This window comes from Drosophila teissieri, chromosome 2L, assembly GCF_016746235.2.
Source record: "Drosophila teissieri strain GT53w chromosome 2L, Prin_Dtei_1.1, whole genome shotgun sequence".
NCBI lineage: Eukaryota > Metazoa > Arthropoda > Insecta > Diptera > Drosophilidae > Drosophila > Drosophila teissieri.
Window position 1 is genome coordinate 12,261,305 of NC_053029.1, and position 15,756 is coordinate 12,277,060.

The 15,756-nt window shown below is 42.8% G+C and overlaps 2 protein-coding genes across 3 annotated transcripts in view; one reads left to right on the forward strand and one right to left on the reverse strand.

Moving 5' to 3' along the window:
- Window positions 1-15,756, forward strand: part of LOC122620527 — a 43,769-nt gene that overhangs the window by 19,146 nt on the left and 8,867 nt on the right. Inside the window, exon 3 of the mRNA XM_043798031.1 lies at window positions 5,374-5,404. The gene's annotated coding sequence lies outside the window, so the exon portion shown is untranslated. The remainder of the gene's footprint in view (window positions 1-5,373; window positions 5,405-15,756) is intronic.
- On the reverse strand, window positions 9,590-14,585 carry LOC122620554 (SUN domain-containing protein 3). Of its 2 annotated transcripts, XM_043798080.1 has the most exons (5): window positions 14,569-14,585; window positions 10,597-10,791; window positions 9,974-10,543; window positions 9,753-9,919; window positions 9,590-9,689 (listed from the first exon to the last, which is right to left on the reverse strand). In XM_043798080.1, exons 2-5 carry the CDS (start codon window positions 10,747-10,749, stop codon window positions 9,662-9,664), a joined length of 918 nt encoding a protein of 305 aa, XP_043654015.1. In that variant the 5' UTR covers window positions 10,750-10,791; window positions 14,569-14,585; the 3' UTR covers window positions 9,590-9,661. The 2 variants fall into 2 exon arrangements, with proteins under 2 accessions (XP_043654015.1, XP_043654007.1); XM_043798072.1 differs by lacking the exon at window positions 14,569-14,585 and having other exon boundaries at window positions 10,597-10,812.

The window sequence follows — 15,756 nt, forward strand, 5'->3', positions numbered from 1 at the left end:
TGTATATTTATATTAACAATTTGCAGTGCATTTTCCTTTAACACAATGCTCTCGAGCCGAAACTCATTGAAATGAGACGCGCATTGTCGAAGTTCTAAGGCCTCATAACTGATAGATGCCTCTTGGGTCAAATTTTAAAAAATTCTCAATTCAGCTCAGTTGTGATGATCAAGAAAAAAAGAAAAAGTCTATCTATGTGGGTACTACTATCACACCTAGGACCTAGTGGGCAAAACAACTCTTAAATACTTTATTAACCTTTATTCTCATCTTAATCGATTGGACAAAATCAATAGGCAGCTGAGTACAATTATATAAAAATTCATCTTTATTATTCCTTTAAAACCGACACACATACGTGGAATTCCACGTGCATTTTACTTATCCCATTGCAAAGCAGCCTGAGCCACAGAATTGGAAAGTGTTTTATTATTAGGGTTTGCAATTGGAATTTTAATTCTTATTTTAAAAGTTATGCGTGTGGAATTTGAAACATCTTATAGAGCATGAGCATCTTTTCCGTCTGTACCTTTTTCCCCGCTTTTCCAGCTCGTCTCTCTATCCGCTCTCAGTTTTCCATGCTTGTGTGTGTGTGTGTGTGGGAAATTTATTATATTCATACGCGTGTCTGTGCTTGTTTTCGGTCTTCTTGTGCTTCGCACTTTGCTTGTTTGCTAATGGCCTGCGCCCGAAAAGTATGCCACATGGATTTGTCCCACGGCAGACGTGGCGGCTACTTGATATGCACACCTGGCAACAACCTGGCTCCAAAACGCTCGCTGGCAACTTTAAAGCCCAACAATACCCCAACGCAGGTAACTAGCCAAAAAGGAAAGGAAAGAACGCAGGAAAAACAAAGAAGAAGTCCACGCCGTGCTCCAAACAACCATACCGAAAGAGAAATACTTGTCCTTACAAAAATGCAATTAGGTGTATTCCTAAAATTGGTGCCTCACCTTCTAGTGAATATTTTCTTCTTATTAACTTGAAACATCTTCGTTTCTTTGCCAGTTATTCTAAAATTAGGTAATGATTTCATCAAAGAGATCTTGTACGCAGGATGCAGTTATACCTCTTCTCCACTGAAGAGTAGCGAAACCAGCTATATATCACAATGTCAGCGCACTTAACATAGTTTATCCTCGCTTCCCTGCCGTTGTTCGTGCCTCTATCTCTCTCTCTTCCTCCTGTCGCTATCTCTTTCTCCTCCGCCATATCTGTCTCTATCTCTATGCCCCGGCTTATCATCCTCCCACGCTGCCATTATGCACACGTCGCGCATAACCATAACGATTATGTTAATGCTCTGCAGGGTGGTGCAAGAAGGCGTGAGTGGGTGGCTGGTTGGTTGGGTTGCTGGTTGGTTAGGTGGGTGGGTGGTTAATACACCTTGCTTCAGGCTGGTTCCTACGCTGGTTGCCAGTTCGTCACTCGCCTTGGCTTATTTCTGCTTTATTTACATGCTCTAAGTAGTTGTAATGGGCTCTCCACAGTCGCGACAAAGTGTTGGCAATAAAGCCAGATCTTGTCCTTGGTTTTAAGCCACGGAGTGTCCATAGAATCCATGAATGACTCCGGCTAGTTTTTCCATTTTCCCCCATGATGCACGGCTCGTGATGGGATTTCACTAACGAGTGTGTGTGTGTGGATAATGAGAGGCGCAGTGAATTACACGAGACATTCAATGGGCAAAAGGATTTTCTGGGGGTCGTGCCCCGAAAATTGTGAGTTTGAAGTGCCATTTCCATGCGAGGAAACGTCATGATGGGGCATTACGACGCAGGGACCCGAGAAACTCAATTGCGCATGCAACGGCCGCTGGGAAAGCGTAAAACTTTCAATTTGCGTTAATGGCATTAAATAAAGTCACTTGCACGCACCCAAACGAACATAATCTCGGCAACAGGAACGGGAAAGGGAACGGGAACGGGAACAGGAAACGGAAACCAACACCGAAACCGTGCCCATGCCACATTCAGTGGCCGGCTAGCCACTTAAAAAAGGTTGCAAAGCCGCTCAAATGGGCTCGTGTCGTGGGTGTAAGTGCAGGTCGGTCTGCTGCCTTCTTTTGCTTCGGAAATCGCATTAAAAATCATTGGCGAGCCATTTGCAAGGTGGCCAAAGCACGACATGATCCCGACCAAAAAAAATAAATAAATAAAAAGTCGACAAATAAAAAATGGCATGCGTGGCAGGCGCAAGGGTTTCGTTTTCGTTAAAGCAGCTAAAGGCAGCTAAAGGCAGGTAAAAGCAGCTGAAATCTGGCCAAAAACAACCGAACTGAACCGTCGAAGGGAGCTCACCAATCAAGCAGCAAAACAACACGAAATGTCTGAGCGGAGGTTGTAGAATGTTGTACTTTAGATAAAGTTACCACTGCTTTGTGTTTGTGCTTGATGTTTTTTAGACTTTGTTACACACATTCGACATGCAATGCACGTAATGCCACAGCAACACATGCACACTTTCTGGCACACACACACAAACACACACATACTAACTAACAAACACCTGGCAAAAGTTTTCCTTGAGAGACTTTTATCCCACTTTGGTTGTGTTGTGATATTTTCTTTCCTCAGTTTGTACTCTTGCTGCGAGTGTGATAAGTTTTTCTAAAAACTTTGCCACGCCCGAAAGCAGAAATACGTATCCGAAGTATATACATGCATATAAATTTTTTCTTTAATCATCATTAAACTTTTTAAATACGTGTCCGGTCCCAAAAGTTAAAGATAGCTGCGAACTTTTTGTGTGCAACAAAATTTAATTTAAATATTCCAAAAACTCGACTGTGCACCACAGTGTTCTTGAAAGCATATTTCCCAAGTTTTTATAATCCAAATATTTCACGGATAAAGCTGACGAGGTAGGGTATTTTGAGTTTGCACTGGCCTGCCATGTTTCCTTTTTTCACTCAGCCTGATTTCTTGGTCTCCATTGTTGGGTTTATAAAAGAGAAAAATTGACGGAGTGAGTGGGACAACTCAACCATTTGCCAGGACGAACCACACAGCAGTTCCCCCGTCACGCATCCGCCCCGTGGGCCGGTGTCAAAAGAGTGTGGCTCACTTTTCGGGGCAAGGCCGAGCGTTGAACATGATTTGTATTTTACTTACATACCGTTGAGTAAATCACATGCACAAACACAAACACAAACACATGCACAGACACTTCAGAGGCCCAGAAACTTGGGCATTTACCGAAAACAAACAACAAACAACAAACAAACAGCTAACAGCCAACAGCTAACGGCAAACAACAAACGCTGGCGAAACAAATTCGAATCTCTCTCTGAGGGAACCTCACTTCACTTCGATATCTGCCCTCGACTCACTGCAGTAATAATAATAAAGGGAATTGTTATTGTTTTCTATTAATTTACTTTTGTTGCTGCCTCTTATTGTTCTTTCCCACTGTTCAGTTCTGTAGTTGCCACTGCCGCACGTGTGTGTGTGTGTGCTTCTCGGTGTTTTGTGTGTAACATTTTTGTGCTGTTGTCTGCATTTGATTTGATTTGTTTGGACTTGATTTTATCTGTTGAAAAATTGCTCAACCACGAGATCTGAGCAGAGCACAGGGTCTCTGCTGGAAATTGTCTGTCAGGTCGGCAGTGAAGTGAGTAAATTGATATAAATAGATTTGAATTTGTATGTGCAATGTTGTTTGCAACTGAAAGGCGGAGAAAGTGGCTGGAGATATCAATGAGGCTGTGTTTTTCAACATCCAAAGGCTCTAGGACAAGCACTTTACAGTTCGGTGCTTAAATATGTTGAATCCTTTGATGAATACATAAGTTCATAACGTTAAAAGCTTGTCTTGCATCACTAGACTAGTAATCTGAATAAGCTTCATAAATTCCAAAAATCCCATAAATGAAAAATGTAATGTTCAGGCTATGGACCAAACACAAATATCATTGCTAAAGTGCATTTGTAACAAAGAAAAATACTTGGCATAAATTCAGTTTTCCACAGTTCGGGCCGGCCTATTGCAATAATAATAAAAGCAAAATACTCGAGCACGGCCATGCAGAGCAATTTCGAAATATTTCTCATAAAATGCCGCGCTTACATAAATATTTAAACTAAAGCAGAGCCACGAAAGGCATTTCCCTATCTGCACTTAGGACTCGTCTAGAAATGGGAAATAAAAGCCCTATGCCAGCTGGCGGCGTTGTGTTTTCCTGGCCAGAGGAATTGGAACTCGACGAAGGAGCAACGTCTTCGAATTCCCTCCATCTCCTCCATCTTCCATCCTCCATCTTCCTTCGACATCGATCCTTGGGCGCCACGCTGACTAAGTGAGTGAGTGAGTGATGAATAAGTCCTGTGTGTGCGTGGCTCTGAATGCGAGTACTGGGATCTGGGCCAAGCCAACTGTCCTTGGGCCAGAAAAGCGATTTTCAATAGAAAACTCAACTCAAACTGGCAACATGCTACAGATTGCTCAAGAAAACTACATTGCGTGAAATGTTGAACTGTGCTGAATGTTTGATGAGCAAGAACTGAGAGATAAATAAAAAAGTATTTAAAAGAATATAAGTATGAACGACATGATTGAAAGAAATTACTTAATATTTGGATAATTTTATGAAAATTAAGTATAAAACATTTTGCAAATTTGCAATGTTTTTTCGATCAGCTAATAGATATATATATTGTATAGATATGTATATTTATCATGATTTTTGTTTATCCTTCGCTGGCATGAATTTTTCACAGCTGTTTAAAAAAATCAACGATTTTCTGCTCTACCGAATTTTCATTCACAGCATTTGCAGAGCTGTCTGTCAATTGGAATTTGTTGTTCACCGAGTTGCCTTCAATTTGTTGCACGCCCTTTCGACGTCTTTCGGTTGCAAGTTGCCTTTGTTTGCGCAGCAAAGGAGCAGAAGAGGGGTGGGGGTGGAGCATCCTTCGCAGAACAGGACACAAAACTGATATAAGCCGAGTGTCTATCTCGCATCTTGTTGCTGTCATTCCAGGCTAATGTCTTCGCTCCATTTTCCCTTTTTGTGTTCAATGTCTATCGTCATTCCCATTTGGTTTTCCGCTCGTCCTTGTCCTTTTTCCCTTTATTTTTCCCAACCAGACATTGCACTGGGCTGCTGTGAGTTGGCTGTGAGTTGTTGTTTCTCCTTTCTGCTGACACAGTTGGTAGTTTTTTCTCTGCGTCCTTGATACACATCATTCAAGCCTGCTTAACGTGTCCCATCATATTAACTTGGCCAAGATGCCAGCGAATGTTGTTTTCCGCCAAGAGCTGGCATTTATGCTAAAAGCAAAAACTGCTTGTCAGTGCGGGTGGCTTGAAGAGGGCGTTTCCCTAAATTAATTATTTTATTAAAAGGAACTTCTTGTTCTCTACTTCCAGACTGGACAACTGTCAGGAACGCTCTTGGACGGTATGTAAATTAATAAACTTTAATTGTGATATGCACTCTATTTAAATATGTAAAGATACCCAAATTAAGGGCATCAACCTTGGCAAAGTGAATTAGAAAATCCGTGCAGCATATGAGCTACTGTGAGTGTCTGGCAGATTTTCGGCTTAGCAAAAGTGAGCAGTGAATTTTCTAGGTAATGGCCAAATGCCTCGCAGCGGACTTGACTCCATTAAAAAGAGCTCCATGGGTGGCTTGGTTTGGCTTGGCACCCGGCAAAGTTAAGCAGCTTATGACCCAAACTGATCAATAATAAACGAATTTGGTTGGGAGCCTCAGCTCATTATGGATGCTCTGGGGAAAGACTGGGGACTGGGTATGTTCACTTGGAAATTTATAATCCAGCGAGCTAACTGCAATTAAAGGGACTTAATTGTTTATTAATGCGCACTTCCCGGCAGCAGCGTGAAAAAGTAAATTAATTAGTTGCTATTTTAAATATGGCGCAGACAATTTAAAATGCCACGCCAGTAAAAACACCACTGCCATTTGCCACGAAGGGCCGACTCCTTTGATTTATGCTGCCTGCACTTGTTCGAGGGGCTGCATCTGATCTGAATCTGTATCTGGTTCTGTATCTGGTTCTGGTTCTGAATCTGTGTCTGTGTCTGGGAGTGGGAATGGAAATTAAAATGGGGGAGCCAATTTAATTGCTCGCTGGATTTTCACACTAAGTCCGTGCTTCCTGCAAATAGCACCAAAATAGCCCCTTGAGTTGGGGAACATCACGAACGAGAACACAAGAAATGGGGCTTACTAGGTAGCGGGGGCGGTGACGGGGGCCGGGGGACGCGGAGCGTTTGGGGCATGTCGTGTGATGATTAATGAGACAATTTTTATGACATCGCACAGTGGGAGAGCGCATGTAATAGTCTGCCCACATAAATATCCGAAATGTCGAAACATTAAGTGGAAATGGGCAAAGATATTAAACTGATTACTTTACTACTGCTCTATGGTGAGAGGAAAGCGCTTTAAAAACTTAAGATATTTCTTTACGCTGTCAAGTAACTATACAGCTATGAACATTATAGTTTTTAATAAAATTTTGTGGAGGAAATATTTTATAAAATGTTTACGACTTTTTTATGTTTTGACATAATATTAAGGTTTACTTAAAAGGGAAATAAAAAGAATGAATAAGTAAAAAATCTGAAAATTAATTTGATTAGTCAGAATTAAAAAAATTCTCTGAATATTCAATATTTGAAGATTTTAATCCCGCTTCGCTGTCAGATGCTAATCGGGAAACGGGTTAAACCGCCTATCTAGAAAAGTAATCAATTCGGCTGTCACGCAAATGCCAATCCCTTACCACTGTGCATTTGCTACAAACTCTGATCCAAGGGGCACGAAGACTTGTCGCTGGCACATGAATAACATGAATTGCGTTATGAAAAATGTACAACAGCAGTTCGAGGAGATGGATGTATGGCTGGGTATGGGATCGGTTGGGTTGGGCTGGGTTGGTGAGGAAATGAGGGGACTTTGGGGGTTCTTCGGGGTCTTTTCGGGGTCTGCTGCCATCATTACAGAGCTGAGCGATAAGCGACGTTGCATGCGGCGACACAAGCGACGATTGCAGTATGATGGATATGAGTGTACTCAGTGTATTCACACATGTGCGTGTGCCACCGACAGACAAGAATGCGAATTGATGTGTCACGTGGGTGCAGTGCTGCTGACTTTGAGGGATTTATATGGAGAGCGTTGACAGCTGGCAAAAATTAGCTGCCAGTCCGTATTCGCATTCGGAAATGCGAACTCCAAACTCTGAGCTCCAATCTCCAAGCTCCGAGCTCCTTGCATTGCAAATGCCCAACTCCTGGCGGCATAATTAGCACAAACTCAAAACTTTTCGACTCCGACAGCCAGTGCTTACAATTATTATGGCTCTGGTTGTTAGCCAACCCGGGCAGCATACATAAGCGACTGGCAGCTCAAATTTTGAGCCCGAAATCCCAAAATGTCAGTGGCCAACAGCAGCAGACAGTGGAAGGCTGCCTGGGGACTGCACGTCAGACAGGAGCAGCTGCTGCCTGCCAACTGCCAACTGGCAACTGGCAGGACACCAGTTAGCCGGCTTTCCTGCTCGCAACAATGCAACAGAGCACTCAGCCAATCTGCAGCAGCTCTCAACGCCCTCATTATTCAAATGCATATTTCGATTTGGCCTGAAGTCCTTTCGTCTGGTTAACAGAAAGAGTTACTTCGAGGGAGAAAAACAAACGTACTCGTTGAAGTAATGGAAATGCAACTTATTACTTCACTTCGGATTAGGAATTACTTTCATTACTTACGTTTTGCTTACTTGATTGGATACAGCTTAAGTTTGCTCCCAATTAAGCTTTTCCTTTATTATAATGTACTTGAACTGAGCGAACTATCGCTTTCCTATGATATCCTACCAAAATCAAGGCATATATACTCTAGTAAAGCTCTTCAACAGATATTCTGAAATATATTTAAAGTTATTTTCCGGCTGCACCGCCACGAGCCCGTGGGTTTTCTTCTCACTTGTCATGCATTTTCCAGCCAGCTCTCCGGAAATCCCCATCTTCCGCTCCTCTGGCCATCCAGCGACCTGTTCTATTGCCGTAACAAATCCATTTTACCTGTCAGCTTTAACGCGTAAGCAAATGGCAAACGGCAAAGCGGCAAAACGGCAGCAGCTGGCTAAGAAAGAGCGCAAAAAGCGCAAAAATGCTAGGTGAGGAGCTATCTACATACATGCATACATGTATATGTACATATATGTATATGTGGGTGGTTGCAGATGAGTGTCAGGTGGGCGTGGCACGGCGGGAGAGCCGTGCAGAGCGCAATTAGAGCGCAGACCGCAGAATGAAACGAAACGCTGGCTGCCGTGTAAACAAGCCACAATTGCGCCACCGCCGAAGAAGAAAATGGCGAAAACTAAGCTTGGGAATAACGAACTCCAAGCACACTACCTTAACTAAAAAAAATGGGATAAACGTACATATATACGATTAAAATTTTTATTTGCAATTTCTTCTGTATGGTAATATTTTAAAGATAGACACAGAAATCCATATAAATATGTGATTTTAAAATTACTGCGATTTTATATGGCTTTTTTTTTTTATGCAGAAGAAAAAGATTTTTCTTTATTTGTTAAATATTTAAATCTTTCATTTTGGGAATCAAACTTAAATAATTTATCCAAGTGCATTATAAATTCCCCATACCCCTTCGATAGATGAACAGCGGATATAAATTTTTGCGCAAACAAAATCAGGCACATCTAACACACACCCACCGCCATTTACATTTAGACAATCAGACTCTTCTGCTCATGTCCTCCGTGACTATCGGTGTGTGTTTGTGGGTGTGTGTGTGTGTAAGGAACACACACAATTGCAAATTACGAGAACGAATTCCGAGTAAGTCACAAATGGAATGGCATTAAATCAAATCAAACGAAACGAACGAAATCAAACGAAACAATTCTGGGCAGATGGTTCTTCCCCGCGATGGAATGGCTGCCAAATTCCCCATCGAACGCCGTGTAAATCTCAGATGACATCTGAGCATATTGTCGACTAATTACACAAACGCATGTGCAAAGGGGCGCTGGGGGCGTGGTCCTCAGGACTCCTCACGCATGTGACTGGTACCTCCAACAATCGCTAATTAGTCTCGGGACACTGATGACAATGTGACACGGCGCAGATCAAACGGCAGACTCTGATCCCATGTTACTTTGCATCCTCGTTTTTATTTGGTTTATTTCGTTTATTTGGGATACTCAACTCGTCCCTGGGCGGCGTTTTTTATGCCATGTTCGCCCCTCAGCATTCAGGTCGAGCGAAATTAAACGAAAACACAACGCAGCACAGCATTCGCGGAAGATCAAAGCGGATGCGACAAGTCATTGGGGATCCGAGGAATATGCAAAGCTCTCCGTGCCGAGAAATTTAAATTAGTTGCACCGTTTAGCAGGGAATCACTCTGCAAACTGAACGCTAAAAATAGCAAGGTTAACTTGCAAATTTACTTGATTATGGACTCGTTTATTGCTTGTCCTAAAATTATGTAAAATTGTGAAATACCTTTGTATTTGCCTATGTAACAATTACAGTACAACTAAAGTTGTGATTTAAAAATAATATAATATAATAAGAAGCCATGTAAAACAAATTTTAACACATAACAAAAACATAAATAAAATATATAAACATCAAAAAATACAATGTATTATTGCAATCGTCCATATACTTCAACGCTGGAAAAAATAGGATGAGTTGTTCAAAATAATTGTAGGTAACAATTTTCGAGTGACATTTACCGATAAATGCAGGTGGAATTCGCACCGTGGTTCGAGTTGAACGAAAAAGCCAGATTTCGATAAAAGTACTCGCTCCGCACACTGTAGCTCTGAGTGCGCCTGTTGGCCGCGTTATCGTAGCTCCACTGTCCCAACAGCTCCCTCTTAGAACTGTCCTTTCGCAATCCCTGCAAAGAGAAAACCCTAGAAGAAATCGGCATCCATTACAACTGAGTGCTTACGTATACATCGAAGTTCTTTGGCGCACTCTTCACGCACAAACTGGGCGTCATTTCGCGGGCCACGTGGGTCAGGGTGATGGCCTCCACGATGATGGTCTTGGCCAGATGGAGAGTCACATTGGCCTGGCTTCCATTGAATCCAAAACAGGCACCGGGAGAAAGCCCCGCGCGAATCATATTCACCGGCGGATTGGCGCTAAAGTCCAGACCCAGCAGCCTTTTGAAGATATTGGTGCCGCCAATAGGTTGTGCCTTCACACTGACGATCCTGGCACCCAGATCCTCGGAAGCGTAGTTAATGCGAGGCTTGGCCAGCGAAGCGGATTCGGGCTTCGGCGTTGATTGGGCACTTTTCGAGGAGCAATCGGCACTCATCAGCTGCTTCTTCAGGTTGTAGACGTCGTCCATCAAATGCCCCATCTTGCGCTTGAACAGAGTGTCCACATAGGCAGTAACATCCCGGTTGTTGCAGCTTCCAGATCCCAATCCCTTTGGCTCTCCTCCAAGGCAACTGAACTTGCTCGAGCCCTGAGCTCCTTTGCAGTCCACCTGCTGCTGACGGAGGATGTGCTGGGGAATACAATATTTTGGGTCTGCTAGAAGAGATTAAGCCACATTCTCACCGATATATCATCGACATCCTCACGAAGTCGCATTATGCCCGAATTATTCCTGCTGTTGTGAGCCATGAGGTAGTAGAAAAAGGTGGAAAGCAGCACAAATGAGAGCAAATACGTTAGGAGGACTCGCTTTCTAGCTCGTCGACAACTATCCATTTTGTTGAGGATGCTGAGCTGTTAATGCACTTCACCAGATTTCTGCGAAAATTCAAGCAAAGTCTACTAGATGTTTGTAAGAATCCCAATTGCTAAGAAAGAATATATATAATATGTTATATTTACTGCTCCTTTTAAACCGATTCCCGATGACACTCGACCACAAAGAGAAGTGTTCGATAATTGGGCCAGCGGAATGCGATGAATCAAATATAATTCCCCGAGAAAATCGCTGGAAAATGAACAATTGTTGAGAATAATGAGGCGAAATCGCATTAGGTGCGGCAGCATCTGCGAAAGTCTCTAATTGTCAATGGCTAAATAATTGAGAGCCGAGAGCAAAGGAAGCGAAAGGAAAAGCGAAGGGGAAGAGCGAACAAAACGTAATAGCATTAAGGAAAATCCAAATGAAAATCACTTTAAATGCTAAACAGCTGGTTGCCGACCGAGGCGAAATAAAAACACATAAAGCGCCTTCGGGCCTTTAAGCATCCATTAAAAATTTAATAACTCTGGCCCGGGCCCGATGCAATTTTGTAAAATTCTCTAGCAAAATTAATTAGTCAAACAATCCATCAGGACGCCAACCGGACCTTCTTAACGTGGCTAGTGCCGGCAAATTATGCTGGCCGAAAGACCCGAACCCACAGTCCCGAGTCCAGAGTCCACAAAAAGGTACGAAATTACGAAATCCCGCTGAGAAGGACGTAGAGGCAATGTGAACGTGATCATCCCCACATTTTGGTCAGGGATTTTCCACCCAAAAGTCCCTTTTGGTCTAAGGCTCACGTGCGTTGCCTAAGCTGGCAAAATATTGACCCAAACCGGACGAGAAATTTAGGTTACAGACGTCCGTTGGCGAATCCCAACACTTCAAAGGCCGCAATGAATGTAATTTTAATCAAAAATTGCTCAGCCCCAAGAAATCCCAATGCTGGAAATTCCGACAAAGGCCGCTAATCCTTCTTAAAGGCGAACAGTGGGCTTAAGTGGAATATTTTTACGCATTTCATTTCCATACACTTATGCCCTGTTCGAGCACAAACAGAATCGCAAACATCTAATGGCGCTCACAAATGTTTCAATAACTTTTCGCCAGCCGTGTCCACTTAGTGTTAGTGCTCCACAATTTTCTCGCATAATCGACTTTTGTGCTGCGCAATCACGACCCGAAACATTGACATCTACATTGAATATTGAACATTGTACACAGTGCACACAGACTGAAGACGGAGACAGGGGACAATTAATTTTTAATGCAAGTCGCTCGACAGATCAGCAACAGAGCCGGACACAAACAAAAACGGCAGCGTCGAGAGCAAGTGGCTCTGCTAATTGCACTCATTCACACGGCAAGCGACAACAAAGGCGGTCTGAAGAGGCATGCTGCAAAAGACTGCAACAGCATCGGTGGCAAGTCGAGGAGAAAATGCGAAGGTGGTGGATAGCGGGACGGGGGGGGGGGGCAGCCGCATCCTTGGCGCACGGAAACGGAAGCGTTAGTTGCAAGGATATGTTGCAGTGTCGTACAATAGTTGGGGTTACAGTGGGACGTCTTTGGAAGTTTAGGCAATGAAAACTTGGAACTGGGACTAGCATTTAGGCAGATTATTAATATAATTATATGTAATTAAGTTAAATATTAAACATGATAACAACATGACAATTATGTTGAATGATCTCTGTACCTATAACAACAATTCCTCCAGCATTTAGCGGGTTAATCATTATCTGTAGCCCCAACCTGATGACTTCGACCCACTGTGCGCGTTGCGACTGTGTGCACTGCAATTACGTGCCATTGAGGCAGACCATTGTTAGAGCTCTGCAGATAGCAAATAGTCGCATTCCGGGCAGGGACTCCCTTCAGAGTCCGGCACTTGCAGGCAGCCCCGTCACCCGTAACCCGTCACCCGTAACCGTAGAAACTCCACTGTCATTGCCTATTTCCGGCGTAATTGTTATGCCAATTTTTAAGGGCCAGCCGCCAGTGGGTGTGCGAAATTAAATGAGAATCAAATGAAGCCGACGGAACTGAAAGGAATACATAAATGCGGTTGAATTTGCAGCGTTAAATGTTAACAGTCGATTTTGCAATGCACACAGCAGACACATAAAAATATCAACGCGTATTTGCGTGCTCCTTTCATGTCTTCCATGTCTTCTGGTAGAAGCTAAAAAAGCCAAAACCCAAACCCTTCCCTCGGATAAGCCCCATTCTGACATTTAGCCCATCAGCCGCTGACATTCCTCGTCATCATCATTCCGGCTTAGACTTTTGGGTGGAGGGGGAGGGGCGGAGTGCAAATTGACAATTTCTGTGAAATTGCACAAATACGAGCCTGTGCTCCAATTTTTTATGGCAAATTACCCAGCCGCATGTGTGGATGGCTAGGGGGCATTGGGGAGTGGCTTTGGGGGCGGTGGGGGCGTGGGGTTTCGCTGGCAGGAAAATGTCATAAAACCGTTTCGTACGGCTGGGTTTTTTATGATTGGTTTTTAGGCGGCATTCCCTCCCGAAAATGAGGAGCAAAATGGCACAAGAAAAGGGAAAAATAAATAAAATATAAACTGCGTTATGTTTATGCGCCAAAAAAATGCAGGGGAAAAGGCGGAAAAGCGGAAAAGCAGAAAAGCTATCAGGACGTCATCAGCCAGAGTATAATTAAACATTACGCAAGGGCAATAAAAGATGAGACAAAAAGGCGACCATTTTGCGGCATTTGAATGGCTGAAAGGTGGAATAAAAATATATAGCATATGTATTTACGATAAGATTAGCGATGGTTCAAAGTCGCCTTTGAAATACAAAAGAATTGGAAAGCTTTATTTCGCCTAAGGTCATAAAACGTTCCTCAATTTTTCTCGTATGGTTACATGTTATTTTATTATTGATATTTGTTCATCATTTATATACAAATTTAATCAAATTAAACAAGTTTATACCTTGGTGAGCTGCCCTTTGCCAGCTGTTGTTTTCGAGTAAAGTTATTCGTATATTAAAAAGCAATTAAGCTGCATATAGGAACACACAAAAGTTAACAAACTGCCAGCGAAAGGTAGACAAACTGGAAAAATTGCCATGAAACAGGCGTTGTTCCTAATGTTTTTGGTAATATATTATTCACAGTAAAAAATGTCCCCACTGCGGTTTGCTTTCAATAGCCAAAATGCGTTGCTATATTTGCGAAACTTTAAAAGCAATTAAAAAGTTTTGTGCAGTGCCTTGATTTCAGCTTGCCACTCACCTTGGGGCCGAGATGAACTTTCCCGGGCAACAGGCAACAGCTGGCGTTGCCCAAGAAAACGGCAACATTAGGCCCCATATATACGCATAGTATAAACATAATGATAAACATAATATGCCGCTGAGTGCCTGGAAGTATGCTTAATTCTGTGCAACTTTAGTGCCTTTAAGTTGCAGGTCCCGCCTGCAAGGGGATATGGGAAAGTCCCCTAAAGTGAGCGCTGGACGCTGGGAAACTCGGAAAACTTTCCTTCTTGCTCGCCTATTCCCCGCCCCCCCCATGAATCGTGCGCCCATCCCTAAGTGCACATGCCACAAACAACGTAAGCTGCTAGGCAAATGTACATCGAAATGTGAAGTGGCAGCAGGACGAAAGGATGAGGGGACGAAAGTGCTCAAAGGAATGCCGGAATGGCGGAGGCGTTTATTTGCGTTTATAATGTGTGAGCTATTAAAATTTTAGAGGCTGTTAGTGGCGCTGTGTTCGTGCGTCTGGCGCACTTGAATTCAAATTGTTTCTGCTGCAGCATAAAATGAAAATTAGTTGATTTTTTTATATTTCTTATACCCACCGTGCGGAAGGCGCGAGGCTCTTAAAGCTTTTAGGGCGGCAGCAGCTGCTGTTCTCTCCTCAGAAAAAATGGAAAAAAAGGAAAAATACAAAATGAAAAATCTTTTAAGTAAAAATTTTCACAACGCTTGTTTGGATTACATTCATATTCATATTTTTATTTGTGCTTGTGTTTGTGTTTGTGTCGGCAAGCGTAAAGTGGAAATTAACATAAAACAGCGGCAACACGGGGCGCATACTTAATGTCAAGCCGAAAGCGAAATGCCCTCGCAGAAATGCACGAATTAATTGCACACAAGGCGAGGGAGTTGGTTTCTAAGATCGCTTTGGCATATATTATTTGTGAATATTTAATTTATGCTGCGCAATTCACAAATCTGTCCATGGACTCTTCATCAGCCCACAACAACACAGCCATATTGCAGCCCGCAGAGCTTAACGAACCCAAAAGTCCCGGCTCTTCTATTTACTTTTACATGAATATGTTTTGCCGTAAGCTACGGCGTTTTTTGCACCTCGCGGATTCAGCTGCAGCTTATTTTTGATGCATATTTTATTTCGCCATTGCATGCGTAATTTTATTTGCCGCCACGCCCCCTGCCTTTACTGCGCCCACCGCTCCTCTGCGGTGTTGTTGCTGCGGCTAGTTGCGGGCTCGTAATTCGCAGCGGAGGTATAAGTTTTATGACCATTGCTGCGATTTTTGTAGCTGATGTCGCCCGAGTGCTGGCAACTCAGCTTTTTTATAGCTAAAAACAGATATCTATACAAATATGCAGAATAAGATAGTTAAATAATAAATGCTCGCTAAAATAATAGTGCTTATAAATAATAATTTAATTAATTCCCGAAATATTCAATTATTTATTTTAAACTAAAGCTACAGAGATTTGCCTTTTAAAGCAAGTTCGTTGCATATGAAAATAATAAAATATATATTTTTCATATATTCTAGATAGTTTTCGCTAGCCAATAGGACATCACACCTTTTCGCCTCTGTTATTTCTCCTTTGGCAGGTTGTAAAAAATGAATGTATTCTACAGCAAAACGCCGTTGTCGCCACTGTGGCTGCACCTGGGCGGATTGTTGTCGTCGTCTCGGTGCCAGGATATGCACGGCAATGTGCCAAATTAAGTGCTCTGCCTGCCAAAAAAGGAGCTGCGAAAAACACGGGGAAAAAACGGATCT

Bases quoted from the DNA above. Each gene is read 5' to 3' on its own strand.
- LOC122620554 (XM_043798080.1), bottom strand. From the start codon at position 10,749: ATGGATAGTTGTCGACGAGCTAGAAAGCGAGTCCTCCTAACGTATTTG. The intron at 9,920-9,973 runs GTAAGCACTCAG...TTCTCTTTGCAG, and splicing joins CAAAGAACTTCGATGTATAC to GGATTGCGAAAGGACAGTTC. The intron at 9,690-9,752 runs GTAAATGTCACT...TATTTTTTCCAG, and splicing joins AATTCCACCTGCATTTATCG to CGTTGAAGTATATGGACGAT.